The 21188-nt window shown below is 45.4% G+C and overlaps 2 protein-coding genes across 9 annotated transcripts in view; both read left to right on the forward strand.

The window, feature by feature from the left end:
- Positions 1-1043: 1043 nt before the first annotated feature.
- LOC144737549 (uncharacterized) lies at positions 1044-18488 on the forward strand. 4 transcript variants are annotated; one of them, XM_078620292.1, is made up of 4 exons: positions 10085-11611; positions 12049-12133; positions 12889-15458; positions 15957-18488. In XM_078620292.1, the coding sequence occupies exon 4, from the start codon at positions 15985-15987 to the stop codon at positions 17596-17598; it is 1614 nt and encodes a 537-aa protein (XP_078476418.1). In that variant the 5' UTR covers positions 10085-11611; positions 12049-12133; positions 12889-15458; positions 15957-15984; the 3' UTR covers positions 17599-18488. The 4 variants fall into 4 exon arrangements, with proteins under 4 accessions (XP_078476417.1, XP_078476420.1, XP_078476418.1 ...); XM_078620294.1 differs by lacking the exons at positions 10085-11611; positions 12049-12133; positions 12889-15458 and adding exons at positions 1073-1178; positions 1902-1987; XM_078620293.1 differs by lacking the exon at positions 12889-15458.
- Positions 18489-18507: 19 nt separating this feature from the next.
- LOC144737559 (uncharacterized) overlaps positions 18508-21188 on the forward strand; it is a 33948-nt gene continuing 31267 nt past the window's right edge. For 2 of the 5 annotated variants that reach the window (XM_078620312.1, XM_078620311.1), the window contains exons 1-2: positions 18508-19904; positions 20348-20432. The gene's annotated coding sequence lies outside the window, so the exon portion shown is untranslated. Of the gene's footprint in view, positions 20433-21188 lie in introns of all 5 variants that reach the window. The other 3 variants (XR_013589032.1, XM_078620310.1, XM_078620314.1) reach the window with 2 other exon arrangements.

Consider the following 21188-nt stretch of genomic DNA (forward strand, 5'->3'; position numbering starts at 1 on the left):
TCTGAGTGTTGGCATGACGGCCTCAATGTTTCGAACTGGCGCAGATGTTCCATTTAGAGGGGTCCACGTTTCACATACCTACAGAAGGGAGGGCAAAACTGGCCGCGAAGAACCGAAGCTTCTTGCGGAGCGACAGACCAGGTAGCTTCCACACAGCATTGCGCAGCCGATGAGAAGATAATGCCGCCCGACTGATTCGGACCACCCACACACTGTACACACGCAGTGTACCCACAATGTCTACACACACCATGTACACAGCGTACACACAGTTTACCCACACAGTATACAAACAGTCTGTACACGCACAGTGTATACACACAAAGTAACAACAACCGCCATTCGCCACTAAGTGGCGGTGACGTCACCACGGCGCTTGTGCCAGGCTATGTGCACGGGGCAGATCCAGGTGTCATGGGTCGACTGACTGAGATGACTGACCAATGCACCACCTGTGCCCCCGACTGCGCCAACAAACAGTGTCCACACACAATGTTCACGTTATTGTTGAGCTCACACACCCAATGGGTCTCTGTTCAAGAGAGGGAGCCATAGAACCAGATGACACCAGAAGGCGTACTACTCAAACACAGTGCAGTATCAGAGAAAGCCGTCTCGGGTGTTGACCAATCAACTTCAAGGACAGTGCATATTATCATTATCAGAGTTGCTTTTTTTGTTTGCATTTTTGACTACTTGTGTTGTAGTTATTGCAAACATGATGCCTTGTATAAAGGTGTCAGTTTTGTACCAGTTTAAAGGGTAAAAACCTATTACTATAATATACTGTATTCATTTTAGATTTGAAGCTTTCGTGACTGCAATGATTCATATTCTCAGGTTTTTTCGGTAAAGTCACGTAGGTAAAACATTAAAAGTAATGAAAGTAAAATAAAACAAAACACCTGATGACGGAGACTTGTGTTGCCTCCGAAACGTCGTGAATTTTATTTTTATTTTTTTGTTTTGTTTTATTTTACTTTCATTACTTTTAATGTTTTACCTACGTGACTTTACCGAAAAAACCTGAGAATATACTGTATTCAGTTACCCTGCTGCTCGTTGGCGGAGGGGATTGTGTGAACCCCGCAAGTGACGTCATGTCACCTGCTGCCGCATGACGTCACGAGTTACCAGGTCGCTTCTGCTTCGCGCACGCTCGCTCACTGAGATCCGAGGTGAGAAGTTTACATTGTGGTGGTTGTTGTGGTGGTGGTGGTTGTTGTTGTGAACCCAGGTAGAGCCTCGCTCCTTCTCCCTCGTAGGGGTGTCAATTGAGGAGCAGCGAGTATGGAATCGATGTCCAGGTTGGAACATTACAAAGCGGGGCCTAGCCATGCCGGGGCCTTGTCTCCCGCCCTCGCCTGATTGCATTTGCTTTAATTCTCTGCTTAAGTTGAATTTGTCTTCACCTGGCTCACTACTTTGAAACTTTGTTTTTACTTTCAATATTTCTACGTTTGTTTTTATTTTACCAGGCATAGGCCACTTGAGCTACACCGCTCGTTTTCAGAAGCGACCTGCCCACAACACAGTGGGCTTATCAACGTGTGGAAATCGCCTTGGTTCTTTCGGTAAAGTCACGTAGAAGGGAAGTAATAAAATAATCAAAATAAAACATAATAAAATAATTCTCACGACGTTTCGGCCACAACGCAAGCAGCCGTCCTCAGGTGAAAAACAGGTGTCGACAGACCTGGTTGTGGTCGAAACGTCGTGAGAATTATTTTATTATGTTTTATTTTGATTATTTTATTACTTCCCTTCTACGTGACTTTACCGAAAGAACCAAGAAGATGAATCCCTGCAGTCACGAAAGCTTTAAATCGAAATTTAACGTGTGGAAATGTTTATTGGTCAAATACTCTAAACGCGTGGTGATGTTGACTCTAAATGTGCAGGGGAAAACCGCAGGATCCAGAGGAGAATCCACGCGACCACGGAGAGAGAGGGACACGCAAACTCCAAATATACAGCCATAATACAGGTTTGTTTGTGTTAGATCGCGTAAATAAATAAATGCGGCGTTCACCCCGCCACCACCCGACACAGCCAATTAGTAAGGGGGTTGTCACGTAAACAGAACGTGGCCAATGCGTCACTAGTACAGCACTAGTGTGTAGTGTATACTACTGTAGTATATAGTGTAGTGTTTAGTAGTGTGTAGTGTATAGTAGTGTATAGTGTAGTGTACTAGTACAGCACATCGGTGTGTTGAAGAGCCAAGCCACAACATTTACAATCTGAGTACAACGTTTTGAAACTATTTCCAACCAGCTTCATCAGACGACAGCCACATGTTGTGGCTTGGCTCTGTGGGAATAGAAATCGGCTCGTTGGGTTAATAGCGCAGCACGCTAACCGTTGCACTACCGCTCCCCACTCAGGCACAAACTTTATCGGAAGTATAGTATCCAGTAATAACTAAGTTTCCCGGCTTAGCTCAGGTCTCGGTAATCAAACATTAAAAGTAATGTCTTGCCATGCTGGATTTATTAGAATAATTTAATTCTGCCAAAGAAAGCTGTAAATGTGTATATTGTCACGGTTTTGTGGTTGTGTTATACAATAGCGGGGCTTGTTTGTTTCATGAGGACAGCTTTTAAATACGTTGCCCTTGGAGAGCTTCAGGATGGACAATGTTGGATTTTTGCCATCTGGTGTTGTTGGCACAATTTGGTTCCCAAAAAAACGTTCATATGCACAAAGTTTGCTTTATTTATATAGATTTTTCCCATATTTTGTCTTGTGTATGGTTTCTCAATGTTCATTTTAATTGTTTAGTTTTTTTTATTTTCCTTTTACCTCATGCCATTATTTAGGTAAGGCTTAAGTATTGAATATCGCACTTTTGGCTTTGCGAGGCACTTTCCCAGATCGTAACCTCTATATTCAAGGGGCTGAGGAGTGCCGATTTTCAGCAGAAACTATATCTCTGCTTTATTGATGTAATTAAGGCATATAGTACCATATAGAGGCTTGGGGCTTTGGGTTCTTTGTTTTTTACGTCTCTGCCTCTACTCACATTCTTTGATGATTTTTATGATTTTGGGAAAGCCCGTCTAAAGCTGCGTGACCAGGAGTCGGAATCATTTCCTGTTCAACTTGGCTTGTGACAAAAATTCACTCTGGCCCCATGCATTACATTACAGAGCATCTTAAATAATTATGTCGTTTGAGAAGCTCTCAATGGCCATAGAAATAAATAGCATTGGTTACGGTTAAAATGATACGCGCATCGATGCCTGGTTATAGTTAAGGGATCGTTCCTTGGTCAACCATGTTATATCTGCTGATGATCTAGAAATGGCTACTTAATGAGATGGGGTTAGATAATCTTGTTCTGTGCCTGGATAATTCCATCATGAAAGGTGGCCTTGCGTATGTTCCACCAAAATAAATCACCTGCCTGGGAATTTCATGTCATACAACACTGTACCTGCTCAACTCTCCATGAGTAATCAGGCAATCTTAATTTTGGAGCTTTCGTGACTGCAGGAATTATTCTTTGGTTCTTTCGGTTGAGTCACGTCTAAAGATAAAATAATAAATTAAATAATAGCATATTACGACGTTTCGATTGCAACACAAGCAATCATCATCAGGCATAAAAGAAAGAGCAACAAAAATCTAACTAGAAAACTATAGACAGACATACAAGCAGACAGACATCACAAGGACACACAGAGAGAGAACACATATCGGCACAAAGAGAGAGGTCGTTTCTGTGACGGGGCCTTAAATATAGAGAGGGGGGCGGGGTCGGAGAGAGGGAGGGGGCAGAGAAAAATTAGCATATCAATGAGTGGACGACAACGTGATGCTGCAAGTAAGATGACGACGCGGCACGGCACGCAAGCTTGAAAATCAGGAGAAAGACACACTAAAATTAAATAACCTAGTAAAATATCTAAATGTAATGTAATGCAACACAGAGTCGGTCAACACACAACGCATAGCCCGGTTGATTACGTATTTCAAAGATTGCTAAGTTCGAATTTAAGTGTGAAAATTCCAAAGAGAGGACACAGGCAGAGAGAACACATAGCCAGAGAGAGAGAAAAAAGATAAGCTTAAAACTTCCCCGTAGAAGTGGTTCAATCTTAATTTTGGAGCTTGCGTACCGTTCCACGTCGTCATCTTGCTTACCGCTGTCTGTTCTACGGGGAAGTTTTAAGCTTTTCTTTTTTCTCTCTCTGGCTATTTGTTCTCTCTGCCTGTGTCCTCTCTTTGGAATTTTCACACTTAAATTCTAACTTAGCAATCTTTGAAATACGTAATCAACCGGGCTATGCGTTAATTGTGTGTTGACCGACTCTCTGTGTTGCATTACATTACATTTCGATATTTTACTAGGTTATTTAATTTTAGTGTTTCTTTCTCCTGATTTTCAAGCTTGCGTGTCGTGCCGCGTCGTCATCTTACTTGCAGCATCACGTTGTCGTCCACTCATTGACATGCTAATTTTTTCTCTGCCCTCTCTCCGCCCCCCTCTCTATATTTAAGGCCCCGTCACAGAAGCAACCTCTCTCTTTGTGCCGATATGTGTTCTCTCTCTGTGTGTCCTTGTGATGTCTGTCTGCTTGTATGTCTGTCTATAGTTTTCTAGTTAGATTTTTGTTGCCATTTCTTTTATGCCTGATGATGATTGCTTGTGTTGCAATCGAAACGTCGTAATATGCTATTTTTTTATTTATTATTTTATCTTTAGACGTGACTTAACCGAAAGAACCAAAGAGTAATCAGGCAGTTCTACATGTGGTGGAGGAGCTCCCATGCCTGGTTAATGTGTTCACGACCAGCTCTGGTTTGGCAGCCAAAGTCTCACTTTAAATTTGTCTAGCAGCATTCTTTCATTAGACTGTGTAACACTGTGTGGAAGCTGCCTGGACTTTTGCGCCATAAAAAGCTGTGAGTGTCCATCACCAAGGTCTAGTCTGTCTGAGACCATCCCTCTCCCTGCCATACTGGCAACGCACCCGCCTCTCACTCTTCATACTGTGGATGGTGGGCGCACAGGACGGTGCCACGTAGCCATTCCAGGCTGGGTCCAAATGGGTTACGTGGGTCACCGAGCCACCAGGCCTCATTCCACGACTGATATCAAAATGACACTAATTCCAACCAGCTTCATCAGACGACAGCCAAATGTTGTGGCTTGGCTCTGTGGGAATAGAAATCGGCTCGCTGGGTTCATAGCGCAGCTCGCTAACCGTTGCACTACCGCTCCCCACTCACGCACAAACTTCATCGGAAGTATAGTATTTATCCAGCAATAACTAAGTTACCCGGCTTAGCTCAGGTCTCAGTAATCAAACATTAAGAGTAATGTCTCTGCTTTTTATGTAATTAAGGTCTATAGTACCATATCGAGGCTTGGGGCTTTGGGTTGTTCTTTGTTTTTAATGTCTCTGCCTCTGCTCACATTCATCGACGATTTTTATGATTTTAGGCAAGCCCGTCTAAAGCTGCGTGACCTGGAGTTTGAACCATTTGCTGTTCAGCTTGGATTGTGACAGAAATTCACTCTGGCCCCATGCATTACATTACATAGCATCTTCATTAATTATGTGGTTTGAGAAGCTCACAATAGCCATATAAATAAATTGCATTCGTTACAGTGAAAATGATACGCGCATCGATGCCTGGTTATAGTTAAGGGATCATTCCCTGGTCAACCATGTTATATCTGCTGATGAAATGGAAATGGCTACTCAATGAGATCGGGTTAGATAATCTTGTTCTGTGCCTGGATAATTCCATCATGAAAGGTGGCCTTGCATATGTTCCACCAAAATAAATCACCTGCGTGGGAATTTCATGTCATACAACACTATACCTGTACAACTCTCCATGAGTAATCAGGCAGTTCTACAAGTGGCGGAGGAGCCACCATGCCTGGGTAATGTGTTCACGACCAGCTCTGATTTGGCAGCCAAAGTCTCACTTGAAATTTGTCTAGCAGCATTCTTTCATTCGACTGTGTAACACTGTGTAAAAGCTTCCTGGGCTTTTGCTCCATACAAAGCTGTGAGTGTCCATCGCCAAGGTCTAGTCTGTCTGAGACCATCCCTCTCCCTACCATACTGGCATCGCACCCGCCTCTCACCCTTCGTCCTGTGGATGGTGGGCGCACAGGACGGTGCCACACAGCCATTCCAGGTTGAGCCCAAATGGGTTATGTGGGTCTGCTAGCCACCAGGCATCGTTCCATGAGTGATATCAATATATAATATCTGTAAGGAGTCCCCCCAATAGACTGTCCTAGGAACTCTACCAGGCACGTCCCACTGGGGGACGTCCCAGGGGCCAGGCCCAGGACATTCTGGTGGGAATACGTCGCTTGGCTGGCTTTGGGAACGCCTGGGAATTCCCCAGGAAGAGCTAGATTCTGTCGCCAATGAAAGGGAGGTCTAGACTGCCCTACTGAATGTGCCGCCACCACCAACCTCACCAAGACAAGAGGATTTAGAAATAAATGAATGAACAAAAGCTGTGAGTCTTCTTGGCCACAGACATTACTCCTTTCTCTGTGGATGCAAAATATGAACTTATTTTAAGGACTGTATGTTCTGGCTTTTTATTAAGGCTGGCCTCCCTATGATCCCCTCTATTGAACCAAACAAGATTGTATTATAACCTTACAGAGCCCTAAAATATCAGTACAGAATATTATCTGAGACTTTGGCAGGCGAGGCTGCATTGGTTGGGTCATGAATTCCGCATAAACAGACAGCATGCACAATCATCTTCTGTTAGTCCAGATGTTACGGGCTAAACGGGCATGGCATTGGCTAGCGAAGAGATTGGAGGATGTGGAGTTGATCAGACCTGCTGTCAAGATCGGCCTCTCGAAGAGGCCCGTGACCTATGCTGCAGGGCAGTTGGAGGTATTTGCTCTGCAAAAACAATGAGGTTTGAGTAGCAACGATCACATGAATGGGTGGAACGCTGGGTGCCTCAAATGCAGCAAGACAGCAGGAAGCACAGCTGGTGCATCTGTTAATCATCTCAGTCATTCCTTGACACCTGGATCATTCCCATTTCCTGCTGACAAGTGATCCACACTTACATGGCATTCATGTGAAATATATGTGTATGTAAGAGTTTATCTATGTGGGGAGTGGTGGCGCAGTTTTTCCACTGTGTAACAAAAAAAAATGTCTTGTTCCTGGGTAGTTTGTGTTATTTCCTAATTGCTTTTGCCTCTTAAGTACAAAAAATGGCTATTCCCCACAAACTTTGCTTTTGTGACCAGGACAGTGATATTTAGAAATGTACCTCTTTTCAATGAAAAAACAGGTGAATTTGTTATTTTCGTTCACGTACAATTCTGGTCACAAAAGCAATGTTTGTGGGGAATAAGCCATTTTCTAGACATTTTGGCATAAGCAATAAAAAAATAACACTTAGTACCCAGGAACAAAAATTGTGTTGCATCGTGTTATCACAATTAAAGTTTGATTATCGCCGCCACAAACGTGATTGATTGGTGAAAACTTAACTTATTGTGGGGAAGCATTAATACTGAGCATATGAAGGTGGCCAGGGCATGGTTCTGAACACATCACCACCTTTTTACCATGCAAGTGTGTGTTACAGTGTCAAGTTTGTATTTGCTGTAAAGTATATTAACTCGATTGAACACAGGTTAAATCAAAACAATAGTTTATTTTTGTTTTCCTCTGGAACTTTTTACGAGAATGGAAACAGGAAATTAACACTGCACATATGCAGCTGAAGTTATATCTGTTCATCCCAACATTCAAGGAAATCTGAGCCTGGCTTCACACCTATTCTCAGGTTTTTTCTTCACACCTGTTGTGATTGAACATTAATTTATGCATTTCTGCATAATACAAATAGTATTATTTTCAACACCCTTTGCTATGTTAGCTGAATTTTGCTTTCATAAATATTTTGTAGCCAGACAACCGAAATTGTGTGCTTGGAGTTTTAGGTTAACATTCATTTTGAAGATACTAGGGCTTCGAGGCTGACCATTTGCCCTCTCATTGTGTGCCTGTGTGATGAATTTGGGAATCTTTTTCACTCTATCATGAATATATGAGTGAGTATAGACGTGCAAGTCATGTGTGACTGTGTATATATGCATTCCTTTGTACCTCGATACTGACGTAGATGGTCTGGATATAATTTTTTTCTGTCTGCAGCTGACGCTTCCTCTGACACTTCCTCTGCAGAATTGGTCTGATGGAGCAAAGGCACTCAGCGCAGCTCGGTACAAAAAGGCGGCAACGCGACCAGCGTGCATACAGCACGGATCAAACTGGACATTTGACACAGCACCAGAGAACTCGCACAGGAGAGAAACCCTTCAAGTGCAGTGTGTGTGGGAAGGCATTTTCAGATTCATCTACTCTTAAACAACACCGGAGAACACAAACAGGAGAAAAACCCTTCAAGTGCAGTCTGTGCGGGAAGGCGTTTTCACAGTCATGTGGTCTTGTATCACACCAGAGAACACACACAGGAGAAAAACCCTTCAAGTGCAGTATGTGCGGGAAGGCGTTTTCACAGTCATCTGCTCTTGTATTACATCAGAGAACTCACACGGGAGAGAAACCCTTCAGTTGCACTCTGTGTGAGAAGGCATTTTCATATCCATCAGTTCTAAGGAACCACCAGAGAACACACACGGGAGATAAACCCTTCAAGTGCAGTGTGTGTGGGAAGGCATTTTCAGATTCATCTATTCTTAAAATACACCGGAGAACACGCACAGGAGAAAAACCCTTCAAGTGCAGTCCGTGCGGGAAGGCGTTTTCAAAGTCATCTGGTCTTGTGTCACACCAGAGAACACACACGGGAGAGAAACCCTTCAGTTGTACTCTGTGTGGGAAGGCGTTTGCAAATTTACAACATCTTAAATTACACCAGAGGACACACACGGGAGAGAAAGCCTTCAAGTGCACTGTGTGTGACAAGGCATTTGCACGGTCATCATGTCTTCATAGACACCAGAGAACACACACAGGAGAGAAACTCTTCAGGTGCAGTCTGTGTGGGAAGGTGTTTGCACAATCACCACATCTTCAAGAACACCAGAGAACACACACGGGAGAGAAACCCTTCAAGTGCACTGTGTGTGACAAGGCATTTGCACAGTCATCATGTCTTCATAGACACCAGAGAACACACACGGGAGAGAAACCCTTCAGTTGCATTCTGTGTGGGAAGGCATTTTCAGATTCATCTACTCTTAAACAACACCTGAGAACACACACAGGAGAAAAACTCTTCAAGTGCAGTCTGTGCGGGAAGGCGTTTTCACATTCATCTGTTCTTGGATTACATCAGAGAACTCACACGGGAGAGAAACCCTTCAAGTGCACTGTGTGTGGGAAGGCGTTTGCACATTCACAACATCTTAAATTACACCAGAGAACACACACGGGAGAGAAACCCTTCAAGTGCACTGTGTGTGGGAAGGCGTTTGCACATTCACAACATCTTAAATTACACCAGAGAACACACACGGGAGAGAAACCCTTCAAGTGCACTGTGTGTGACAAGGCATTTGCACAGTCATCAGGTCTTCATAGACACCAGAGAACACACACGGGAGAGAAACCCTTCAGTTGCACTCTGTGTGGGAAGGCGTTTGCACAGTCATCAATTCTTAAAAGACACGAGAGGACACACAATCATCAGAAGATCCCCAAGAAATTGAGTCTGAAATCGGCTTGTGAAAGTCAAAGTGCTGCAATGAGCCCATCCCTCATGAAATCAGAAGTGAATCCCAGCTTGGACACTTTTAAAGGTATCAAGGTGAAATGTGAAGAGGCGAAGGTGAAATGTGAAGAAATGATGGTGAAGAGCGAAAAAGTGAAGGTGAAATGTGAGAAAGTGATGGTGAAGAGCGAAAAAGTGATGGTAAATTGTGAAGATGACGATTCAACTCCAAAATCGTACCTTAACATCGATGGAGGCAACGTGAAGCAGGAGGAGAATTCTGACTTCGAGGCAGAGCTAGGCAACTCCCAGCAGTTTGTGGAAGTGGAGGTGTGGGTGGACTTCTTAGACAATACAAAGTCAAATGGAGACCCGGTAGATGGGTAGGCTTGAGACAATGAAGCTCCAATAGATGCACCTTTGTCACAGGCCTTTAATGAATAGAACGTGAATTTGAACACTGAATTCCTGGGTTCAACCTGCAGAGTAAGAGCGGCGAGTATTTGTTGACCTGTGGTTGGGTAGATGAAGAATCAGGAGCAAGAGCCAATAAGCTTCCAAGTATTCCACTGTTATATTTATATTTGCATTGATATGGTGCTTGCTTAATTGCCTCAGCAACTCGGTTGCATATCTCATCACAAACACTCGAAGAGCACCTTCAAGTGGTAGCTGCCTCTGTGTCATAAGGTGACACTGCTGTCACCTGCATGTGGGCATGAGTCTGTCAGTAGGGGGTGATGATTGATGTGTAATCTTCATTATGTAATTTCTGGATAATGTTTGAAATTGCCCAAATATTGACCATGACACCAACATGCAATGACCTATGCGTTTTGAATTACACAATCGTATGTTTTACATCCACTGTTAAGCAGACGGTGCATATTTTGTTTAATGTTACTGGAGTAGCCAGACGTGCCTGTCGGATTTGAACCTTGAACCTCTGCAATGAATAGAGAATGTGCGACCACTTGGCTTCCCTCAATCTGAGTGTTGGCATGATGGCCTCAATGTTTCGAACTGGCGCAGATGTTCCATTTAGAGGGGTCCACGTTTCACATGCCTACAGAAGGGAGGGCAAAACTGGCCGCGAAGAACCGAAGCTTCTTGCGGAGCGACAGACCAGGTAGCTTCCACACAGCATAGCGCAGCCGATGAGAAGATAATGCCGCCCGACTGATTCGGACCACCCACACACTGTACACACGCAGTGTACCCACAATGTCTACACACACCATGTACACAGCGTACACACAGTTTACCCACACAGTATACAAACAGTCTGTACACGCACAGTGTATACACACAAAGTAACAACAACCGCCATTCGCCACTAAGTGGCGGTGACGTCACCACGGCGCTTGTGCCAGGCTATGTGCACGGGGCAGATCCAGGTGTCATGGGTCGACTGACCGAGATGACTGACCAATGCACCACCTGTGCCCCCGACTGCGCCAACAAACAGTGTCCACACACAATGTTCACGTTATTGTTGAGCTCACGCACCCAATGGGTCTCTGTTCAAGAGAGGGAGCCATAGAACCAGATGACACCAGAAGGCGTACTACTCAAACACAGTGCAGTATCAGAGAAAGCCGTCTCGGGTGTGGACCAATCAACTTCAAGGACAGTGCATATTATCATTATCAGAGTTGCTTTTTTTGTTTGCATTTTTGACTACTTGTGTTGTGGTTATTGCAAACATGATGCCTTGTATAAAGGTGTCAGTTTTGTACCAGTTTAAAGGGTAAAAACCTATTACTATAATATACTGTATTCAGTTACCCTGCTGCTCGTTGGCGGAGGGGATTGTGTGAACCCCGCAAGTGACGTCATGTCACCTGCTGCCACATGACGTCACGAGTTACCAGGTCGCTTCTGCTTCGCGCACGCTCGCTCACTGAGATCCGAGGTGAGAAGTTTACATCGTGGTGGTCGTTGTTGTGGTGATTGTTGTAGTGGTTGTTGTGAACTCAGTTAGAGCCTCGCTCCTTCTCCCTCGTAGGGATATCAATTGAGGAGCAGCGAGTATGGAATCGATGTCCAGATTGAAACATTACAACGCGGGGCCTAGCCATGCGGGGACTTGCCTCCTGCCCTCGCCTGATTGCATTTTCTTTATTTCTCTGCTTAAGTTTAATTTGTCTTCACCTGGCTCACTACTTTGAAACTTTGTTTTACTTTAAATATTTCTACGTGTTTTTTTATTTTACCAGGCATAGCCCACTTGAGCTACACCGCTCTTTTTCAGACGCGACCTGCCCACAACGCAGTGGGCTTATCAACGTGTGGAAATGTTTATCGGTCAAATACTCTAAACGCGTGGTGATGTTGACTCTAAATGTGCAGGGAAAACCGCAGGATCCGGAGGAAAATCCACGCGACCACGGAGAGAGAAGGACACGCAAACTCCAAATATACAGCCATAATACAGGTTTGTTTGGGATTGATCGCGTAAATAAATAAATGTGTCGTTCACCCCGCTACCACCCGATACATCCAATTAATAAGGGGTTTGTCACGTAAACAGAACGTGGCCAATGCGTCACTAGTACAGCACTAGTGTGTAGTGTATAATACTGTAGTGTATAGTAGTGTGTATTGTATAGTGTAGTGTACTAGTACAGCACATCGGTGTGTTGAAGAGCCAAGCCACAACATTTACAATCTGAGTACAACGTTTTGAAACTATTTCCAACCAGCTTCATCAGACGACAGCCACATGTGACTTGGCTCTGTGGGAATAGAAATCGGCTCGTTGGGTTAATAGCGCAGCACGCTAACCGTTGCACTACCGCTCCCCACTCACGCACAAACTTTATCGGAAGTATAGTATCCAGTAATAACTAAGTTTCCCGGCTTAGCTCAGGTCTCGGTAATCAAACATTAAAAGTAATGTCTTGCCATGCTGGCTTTATTAGAATAATTTAATTCTGCCAAAGAAAGCTGTAAATGTGTATATTGTCACGGGTTTGTGGTTGTGTTATACAATAGCGGGGCTTGTTTGTTTCATGAGGACAGCTTTTAAATACGTTGCCCTTGGAGAGCTTCAGGATGGACAATGTTGGATTTTTGCCATCTGGTGGTGTTGGCACAATTTGGTTCCCAAAAAAACGTTCATTTGCACAAAGTTTGCTTTATTTATATAGATTATATATATGCTCCAAGCTCGTGTGCTGTTTCATTCAGACTCTGTCGCCTCGACGGACCTGGTTTTCACCTGAGGACGGCTGCTTGCGTTGTGGCCGAAACGTCGTGAGAATAATTTTATTATGTTTTATTTTTATTATTTTATTATTATTTTATCTTTAGACGTGACTTAACCGAAAGAACCAAAGAGTAATCAGGCAGTTCTACATGTGGTGGAGGAGCTCCCATGCCTGGTTAATGTGTTCACGACCAGCTCTGGTTTGGCAGCCAAAGTCTCACTTTAAATTTGTCTAGCAGCATTCTTTCATTAGACTGTGTAACACTGTGTGGAAGCTGCCTGGACTTTTGCGCTATACAAAGCTGTGAGTGTCCATCACCAAGGTCTAGTCTGTCTGAGACCATCCCTCTCCCTGCCATACTGGCAACGCACCCGCCTCTCACTCTTCGTACTGTGGATGGTGGGCGCACAGGATGGTGCCACGTAGCCATTCCAGGCTGGGTCCAAATGGGTTACGTGGGTCACCGAGCCACCAGGCCTCATTCCACGACTGATATCAATATACAATATCTGTAACGAGGCCCCCCAATAGACTGCCCCTGGAACTCTATCCGGCACGTCCCACTGAGGGAAGTCCCCGGGGCCCGGGCCAGGACATGCTGGTGAGAATGTCGCTTGGCTGGCTTGGGAACGCCTGGGAATTCCCCAGGAAGATCCAGAGGCTGTCGCAAGGGAAAGGGAGGTTTGGACTGCCCTACTGAATGTGCTGCCGCTACAACCCTCACCAAGACAAGAAGATTTAGAAATAAACGAACAAAGCTGCCAGTCTTCTTGGCCACAGATATTACTCCTTTCTCTGTAGATGCAAAATATTAACTTATTTAAAGGACCGTCTGGTCTGGCTTATAATTAAGACTGGCCAGGCTATGATCCCCTCTATTGAACCAAACAAGATTGTATTATAACCTTACAGAGCCCTAAAATATCAGTACAGAATATAATCTGAGACTTTGGCAGGGGAGGCTGCATTGGTTGGGTCATGAATTCCGCATAAACAGACAGCATGCACAATCATATTCTGTTAGTCCAGATGTTACGGGCTAAACGGGCATGGCATTGGCTAGAGAAGAGATTGGAGGATGTGGAGTTGATCAGACCTGCTGTCAAGATCGGCCTCTCGAAGAGGCCCGTGACGTATGCTGCAGGGGAGTTGGAGGTATTTGCTCTGCAACAACAATGAGGTTGGAGTAGCAACGATCACATGAATGGGTGGAACGCTGGGTGCCTCAAATGCAGCAAGACAGCAGGAAAAACAGCTGGTGCGTCTGTTAATCATCTCAGTCATCCCTTGACACCTGGATCATTCCCATGACATGCTGACATGTGATCCACACTTACATGGCATTCATGTGAAATATATGTGTATGTAAGAGTTTATCTATGTGGGGAGCGGTGGTGCAGTTTTTCCACTGTGTAACAAAAACAATGTCTTGTTCCTGGGTAGTATGTGTTATTTCCTAATTGCTTTTGCCTCTTAAGTACAAAAAATGGCTATTCCCCACAAACTTTGCTTTTGTGACCAGGACAGTGATATTTAGAAATGTTCCTCTTTTCAATGAAAAAACTGGTGAATTTGTTATTTTCGTTCACGTACAATTCTGGTCACAAAAGCAAAATTTGTGGGGAATAATAGCCAATTTCTAGACTCTTAGGCATAAGCAATAAAAAAATAACACTTAGTACCCAGGAACAAAAATTGTGTTACATAGTGTTATCACAATTAAAGTTTGATTATCTCCGACAACAAACGTGATTGATTCGTGAAAACTTAACTTATTGTGGGGAAGCATTAATACTGAGCATATGAAGGTGGCCAGGCATGGTTCTGAACACACCACCACCTTTTTTCCATGCCAGTGTGTGTTACAGTGTCAAGTTTGTATTTGCAGTAAAGTATATTAACTCGATTGAACACGGAGGTTAAATCAAAACAATCGTACAGTGATACCTCGGTTCACGAACTTAATTCGTGAACTGACTCTGGTTGTGAACCGAATTGGTCGTGAGCCGAGGCACATTTTCCCATAGGGTTCAATGTAAATCCGGTTAATCCGTTCTGACCTTTTTTTTTGGTTTTTGAAGTACAAAAATACGAAACAAATGACAATACACATTACTGTAGTACTGTACAGTATAGTAATGTATAAAGAGAGAACACTAACCTTGCTTGAGATGACTTCTGGCATGGAGGAAGGCAGGTGGAAGGCGGGTGGGAGACAGTAAGCACTCTTACGGGTGAACTGTACAATACAGTAAGTACAGTATTGTACAGTACAGTAGTACAGTACTGTATGTGCTAAAAGCACACCAAAAATCAAAAAGTCACTGAAAGTGTCTTCACAGTACTCACAGTACTTCTTTCTGTGTCTCTGCTTCTCTCCACGATCTTCCTACAGGAAGTCACGACCATGTGACAGCCTGGAATTAGCATAAAAATGGCCGCGGCTCCTGTTCGTGAACCGAAGCGGAGTTCGTGAACCGGAGCATATTTTTATGAAATTTTCTGTTCGTGAACCGAGTTGTTCGTGAACCGAAGCGTTCGTGAACCGAGGTATCACTGTATATACTTTTTTTCTTCTGAAAATTTTTAGGAGAATGGAAACAGGAAATTAACACTGCACATATGTAGCTGAAGTTAGATCTGTTCATCCCAGCATTCAAGGAAATCTGAGCCTGGCTTCATGCCTCTAAGTTAGCGATTGAACATTAATTTATGCATTTCTGCATAATAAAAATAGTATTATTTTCAACACCCTTTGCTATGTTAGCTGCATTTTTCTTTCATAAATATTCCTTTTGTAGCCAGACAACCGAAATTGTGTGCTTGGAGTTTTAGGTTAACATTCATTTTGAAGATACTAGGGCTTCCAGGTTGACCATTTGCCCTCTAATTGTGTGCCCGTGTGATGAATTTGGGAATCTTTTTCATATTATCATGAATATGTGAATGAGTATAGACATGCAAGTCATGTGTGACTGTATATATGCATTCCTTTGTGCCTCAATACTGACGTAGATGGTGTGGATATTCTCTTTTTTCTCTCTGCAGCTGACGCTTCCTCTGCAAAATTGGTTTGATGGAGCAAAGGCACTCAGCGCAGCTCGGTACAAAAAGGCAACAACGCGACCAGCGTGCATACAGCACGGATCGTGTTGGACATTTAACACAGCACCAGAGAACTCACACAGGAGAGAAACCCTTCAAGTGCAGTGTGTGTGGGAAGGCATTTTCACATTCATCTGCTCTTAAAAAACACCGGAGAACACACACAGGAGAAAACCCCTTCAAGTGCAGTCTGTGTGGGAAGGCGTTTGCACGTTCACAACATCTTAAAATACACCAGAGAACACACACAGGAGAGAAACCCTTCAAGTGCACTGTGTGTGGGAAGGCATTTTCACATTCATCTGCTCTTAAAAAACACCGGAGAACACACACAGGAGAAAAACCCTTCAAGTGCAGTCTGTGTGGGAAGGCGTTTGCACGTTCACAACATCTTCAATTACACCAGAGAACACACACGGGAGAGAAACCCTTCAAGTGCACTGTGTGTGACAAGGCATTTGCACAGTCATCAGGTCTTCATAGACACCAGAGAACACACACGGGAAAGAAACCCTTCAGTTGCACTCTGTGTGAGAAGGCATTTTCATATCCATCAGTTCTACGGAACCACCGGAGAACACACACGGGAGATAAACCCTTCAAGTGCAGTGTGTGTGGGAAGGCATTTTCAGATTCATCTACTCTTAAACAACACCGGAGAACACACACAGGAGAAAAAACCTTCAAGTGCAGTCTGTGCGGAAAGGCGTTTTCACAGTCATCTGGTCTTGTATCACACCAGAGAACACACACAGGAGAAAAACCCTTCAAGTGCAGTCTGTGCGGGAAGGCGTTTTCACATTCATCTGCTCTTGGATTTCATCAGAGAACTCACACAGGAGAGAAACCCTTCAAGTGCACTGTGTGTGGGAAGGCGTTTGCACATTCACAACATCTTAAATTACACCAGAGAACACACACGGGAGAGAAAACCTTCAAGTGCACTGTGTGTGGGAAGGCGTTTGCACATTCACAACATCTTAAATTACACCAGAGAACACACACGGGAGAGAAACCCTTCAAGTGCACTGTGTGTGACAAGGCATTTGCACAGTGGTCAGGTCTTCATAGACACCAGAGAACACACACGGGAGAGAAACCCTTCAGTTGCACTCTGTGTGGGAAGGCGTTTGCACAGTCATCAATTCTTAAAAGACACGAGAGGACACACAATCATCAGAAGATCCCCAAGAAATTGAGTCTGAAATCGGCTTGTGAAAGTCAAAGTGCTGCAATGAGCCCATCCCTCATGAAACCAGAAGTGAATCCCAGCTTGGACACTTTTAAAGGTATCAAGGTGAAATGTGAAGAGGCGAAGGTGAAATGTGAAGAAATGATGAAGAGCGAAGAAGTGAAGGTGAAATGTGAGAAAGTGATGGTGAAAAGCGAAAAAGTGACGGTAAACTGTGAAGATGAAGATTCAACTCCAAAATCGTACCTTCACATCGATGGAGGCAACGTGAAGCAGGAGGAGAATTCTGACTGCGAGGCAGAGCTTGGCAACTCCCAGCAGTTTGTGGAAGTGGAGGTGTGGGTGGACTTCTTAGATAATACAAAGTCAAATGGAGACCCGGTAGATGGGTAGGCTTGAGACAATGAAGCTCCAATAGATGCACCTTTGTCACAGGCCTTTAATGAAAAGAACATGAATTTGAACACTGAATTCCTGGGTTCAACCTGCAGAGTAAGAGCGGCGAGTATTTGTTGACCTGTGGGTTGGGTAGACGAATAATCAGGAACACGAGCCAATAAGCGTACACACAGTTTACCCACAGTATACAGTCTGTACACGCACAGTGTATACACACAGTAACAACAACCGCCATTCGCCACTAAGTGGCGGTGACGTCACAACGGCGCTTTTGCCAGGCTATGTGCATGGGGCAGATCCAGGTGTCATGGGTCGACTGACAGATGACTGGCCAATGCACCACCTGTGCCCCCGACTGCGCCAACAAAGTGTACACACAATGTTCACGCACACAGTAATGTTCACGTTGTTGTTGAGCTCACTCACCCAAGGGGTCTCTGTTCAAGAGAGGGAGCCATAGAAATGGAATCTAAAACAGGACCCTGCGGGGTGGGCTGGTAGGAATAATAATTAGTAACCGGGAGGAGCGATGCACGCCAGAGGCTCCAAGTCCCCGCCCTCTACCCCGCCCCTTAGCAACGCGCCCTGCTTAAGTGGTGAGGGCGGCGTGTGGTGATCGTGGTGATCGTGGGTGGCCGAGGAGTCGTGTGGACGCCGCTGTGTCGACTGTCCCCCGTCTTCAACTACTTGGGGGCGAAGTGGTCGTTTGCAGACTTCTCGGCGACCGACTTCAGCAAGGAGGCGCTTTTATCTCAGCGACGCCATCAAATTGACGACGCCGTGACGAAAAAACGCAGCGATTTTCGCGCGCAGTTGACAGCCCCCCCCCCAACACCACCCTCAACACCACCCCTCCCACCAGCCCTCACCACCCCCCCCACCACCCCCCACCACCACCCAACCCCACCACCACCCCCCACCACCACCTTCTGCACCAGGCCTCGCGAAGCCTCCCGCACTAGGCCTCGCTAAGCCTCCCGCACTAGGCCTCGCGAAGCCTCCCGCACTAGGCCTCGCGAAGCCTGCCGCACTAGGCCTCGCGAAGCCTGCTGCACTAGGCCTCGCGAAGCCTCCTGCACTAGGCCTCGCGAAGCCTTCTCTGCAGTAGGCCTCGCGAAGCCTTCTCTGCAGTAGGCCTCGCGATGCCTTCTCTGCAGTAGGCCTCGCGAAGCCTGCCACACTAGGCCTCGCGAAGCCTTCTACACTAGGCCTCGCGAAGCCTTCTCTGCACTAGGCCTCGCGAAGCCTCTGCAGTAGGCCTCGCGAAGCCTTCCCTGCAGTAGGCCTCGCGAAGCCTTCCCTGCAGTAGGCCTCGCGAAGCCTTCCCTGCAGTAGGCCTCGCGATGCCTTTTCTGCAGTAGGCCTCGCGAAGCCTTCTCTGCAGTAGACCTAGCGAAGCCTTCTGCACTAGGCCTCGCGAAGCCTTCTCTGCAGTAGGCCTCGCGAAGCCTTCCCTGCAGTAGGCCTCGCGAAGCCTTCTCTGCAGTAGGCCTCGCGATGCCTTTTCTGCAGTAGGCCTCGCGAAGCCTGCCGCACTAGGCCTCGCGAAGCCTGCCGCACTAGGCCTCGCGAAGCCTTCCGCAGTAGGCCTCGCGAAGCATTCTCTGCAGTAGGCCTCGCAAAGCCTTCCCTGCAGTAGGCCTCGCGATGCCTTTTCTGCAGTAGGCCTCGCAAATAAGGCGATTAAATGTATCTCGTGTCTGTGTTAATATAAATGTATCTTGTCTCTGTGTTAAAAAAAACGTGCTGCGTTTCAGTAAAGTAAATTTGAAGCGAAGTTTAAAGTTTCGCCGTGAGGCGCTGGAAGCGACGGCCATCTTGTTTAGTTCACAGATCGCAGGGGGGCGGGCGGCCATCTTGTCGGACAGACGGACGGACGGACACATTAATCTATTGGTGGTCTGGTCCACTTCGTTCCTACCAGTATAAACTTAAACTGTAATCCTGATCTCGCTCTCTGACGTCACCACTCATTAACTTGGCGTGATGCGCGAGGGGGAGGTGTCCCCACTAGTGACGTCATGTCACCGAGGTATTTACCCCCTCCTACGTGATTTTGAGCGTGACGTCACGTCTGCCGACTTTCCGTTCCAGTACAATGCTTATTTGGGACGGATAGCAGCCAAGCACCATCACCTGACATGGGCCCTTCTCATTAACAATATATTCAGTTACCATGCTGCTCCTTGGGGGAGAGATTGTGTAAACCCCGCTAGTGACGTCATGTCACCTCCTGCTGCCGCATGACGTCACGAGTTCCCAGGTAGCTGCTGCTCCGCGCACGCTCACTGAGATCCGAGGTGAGAAGTTTACATCGTGGTGGTCGTTGTTGTTGTGGTGATTGTTGTTGTGGTTGTTGTTGTGAACCCAGGTAGAGCCTCTCTCCTTCTCCCTCGTAGGGATATCAATTGAGTAGCAGCGAGTATGGAATCGATGTCCAGGTTGGAACATTTCAACGCGGGGCCTAGCCATGCGGGGCCTTGCCTCCTGCCCTCGCCTGATTGCATTTGCTTTAATTCTCTGCTTAAGTTTAATTTGTCTTCACCTGGCTCACTACTTTGAAACTTTTTATCTTTTAAATATTTTTACGTTTTTTTTTATTTTACCAGGCATAGCCCACTTGAGCTACACCGCTCTTTTTCAGAAGCGACCTGCCCACAACACATGGGGGCTTATCAACGTGTGGAAATGTTTATCGGTCAAATACTCTAAACGCGTGGTGATGTTGACTCTAAATGTGCAGGGAAAACCGCAGGATTCGGAGGAGAATCTAAGCGACCACGGAGAGAGAGGGACACGCAAACTCCAAATATACAGACATAATACAGGTTTGTTTGGGATTGATCGCGTGAATCGATGTCGTTAACCCCGCCACCACCCGACAGCCATTTAGTAAGTGGTTTGCCAATGCATCACTAGTACAGCACTAGTGTGTAGTGTAGTATGTAGTAATGTGTAGTGTATAGTGTAGTGTATAGTGGTGTATAGTGTAGTGTACTAGTACAGCATATCGGTGTGTTGGAGAGCCAAGCCACAACATTTACTATCTGAGTACAACGTTTTGACACTAATTCCAACCAGCTTCATCAGACGACAGCCAAATGTTGTGGCTTGGCTCTGTGGGAATAGAAATCAGCTCCCTGGGTTCATAGCGCAGCACGCTAACCGTTGCACTACCGCTTCCCACTCACAAACTTTGTCGGAAGTATAGTATTTATCCAGCAATAACTAAGTTACCCGGCTTAGCTCAGGTCTCAGTAATCAAACATTAAGAGTAATGTGTCTGCTTTTTTATGTAATTAAGGTCTATCGTACCATATCGAGGCTTGGGGCTTTGGGTTGTTCTCTGTTTTTTATGTCTCTGCCTCTGCTCACATTCATTGACGATTTTTATGATTTTGGGCAAGCCCGTCTAAAGCTGCGTGACCAGGAGTTGGAGCCATTTGCTGTTCAATTTGGCTTGTGACATAAATTCACTCTGCCCCCATGCATTACATTACATAGCATCTTCATTAATTATGTAGTTTGAGAAGCTCACAATAGCCATATAAATAATTGCATTCCTTACAGTTAAAATGATACGC

Source organism: Lampetra planeri, chromosome 71 (assembly GCF_965212315.1).
Source record: "Lampetra planeri chromosome 71, kcLamPlan1.2.h2, whole genome shotgun sequence".
NCBI lineage: Eukaryota > Metazoa > Chordata > Hyperoartia > Petromyzontiformes > Petromyzontidae > Lampetra > Lampetra planeri.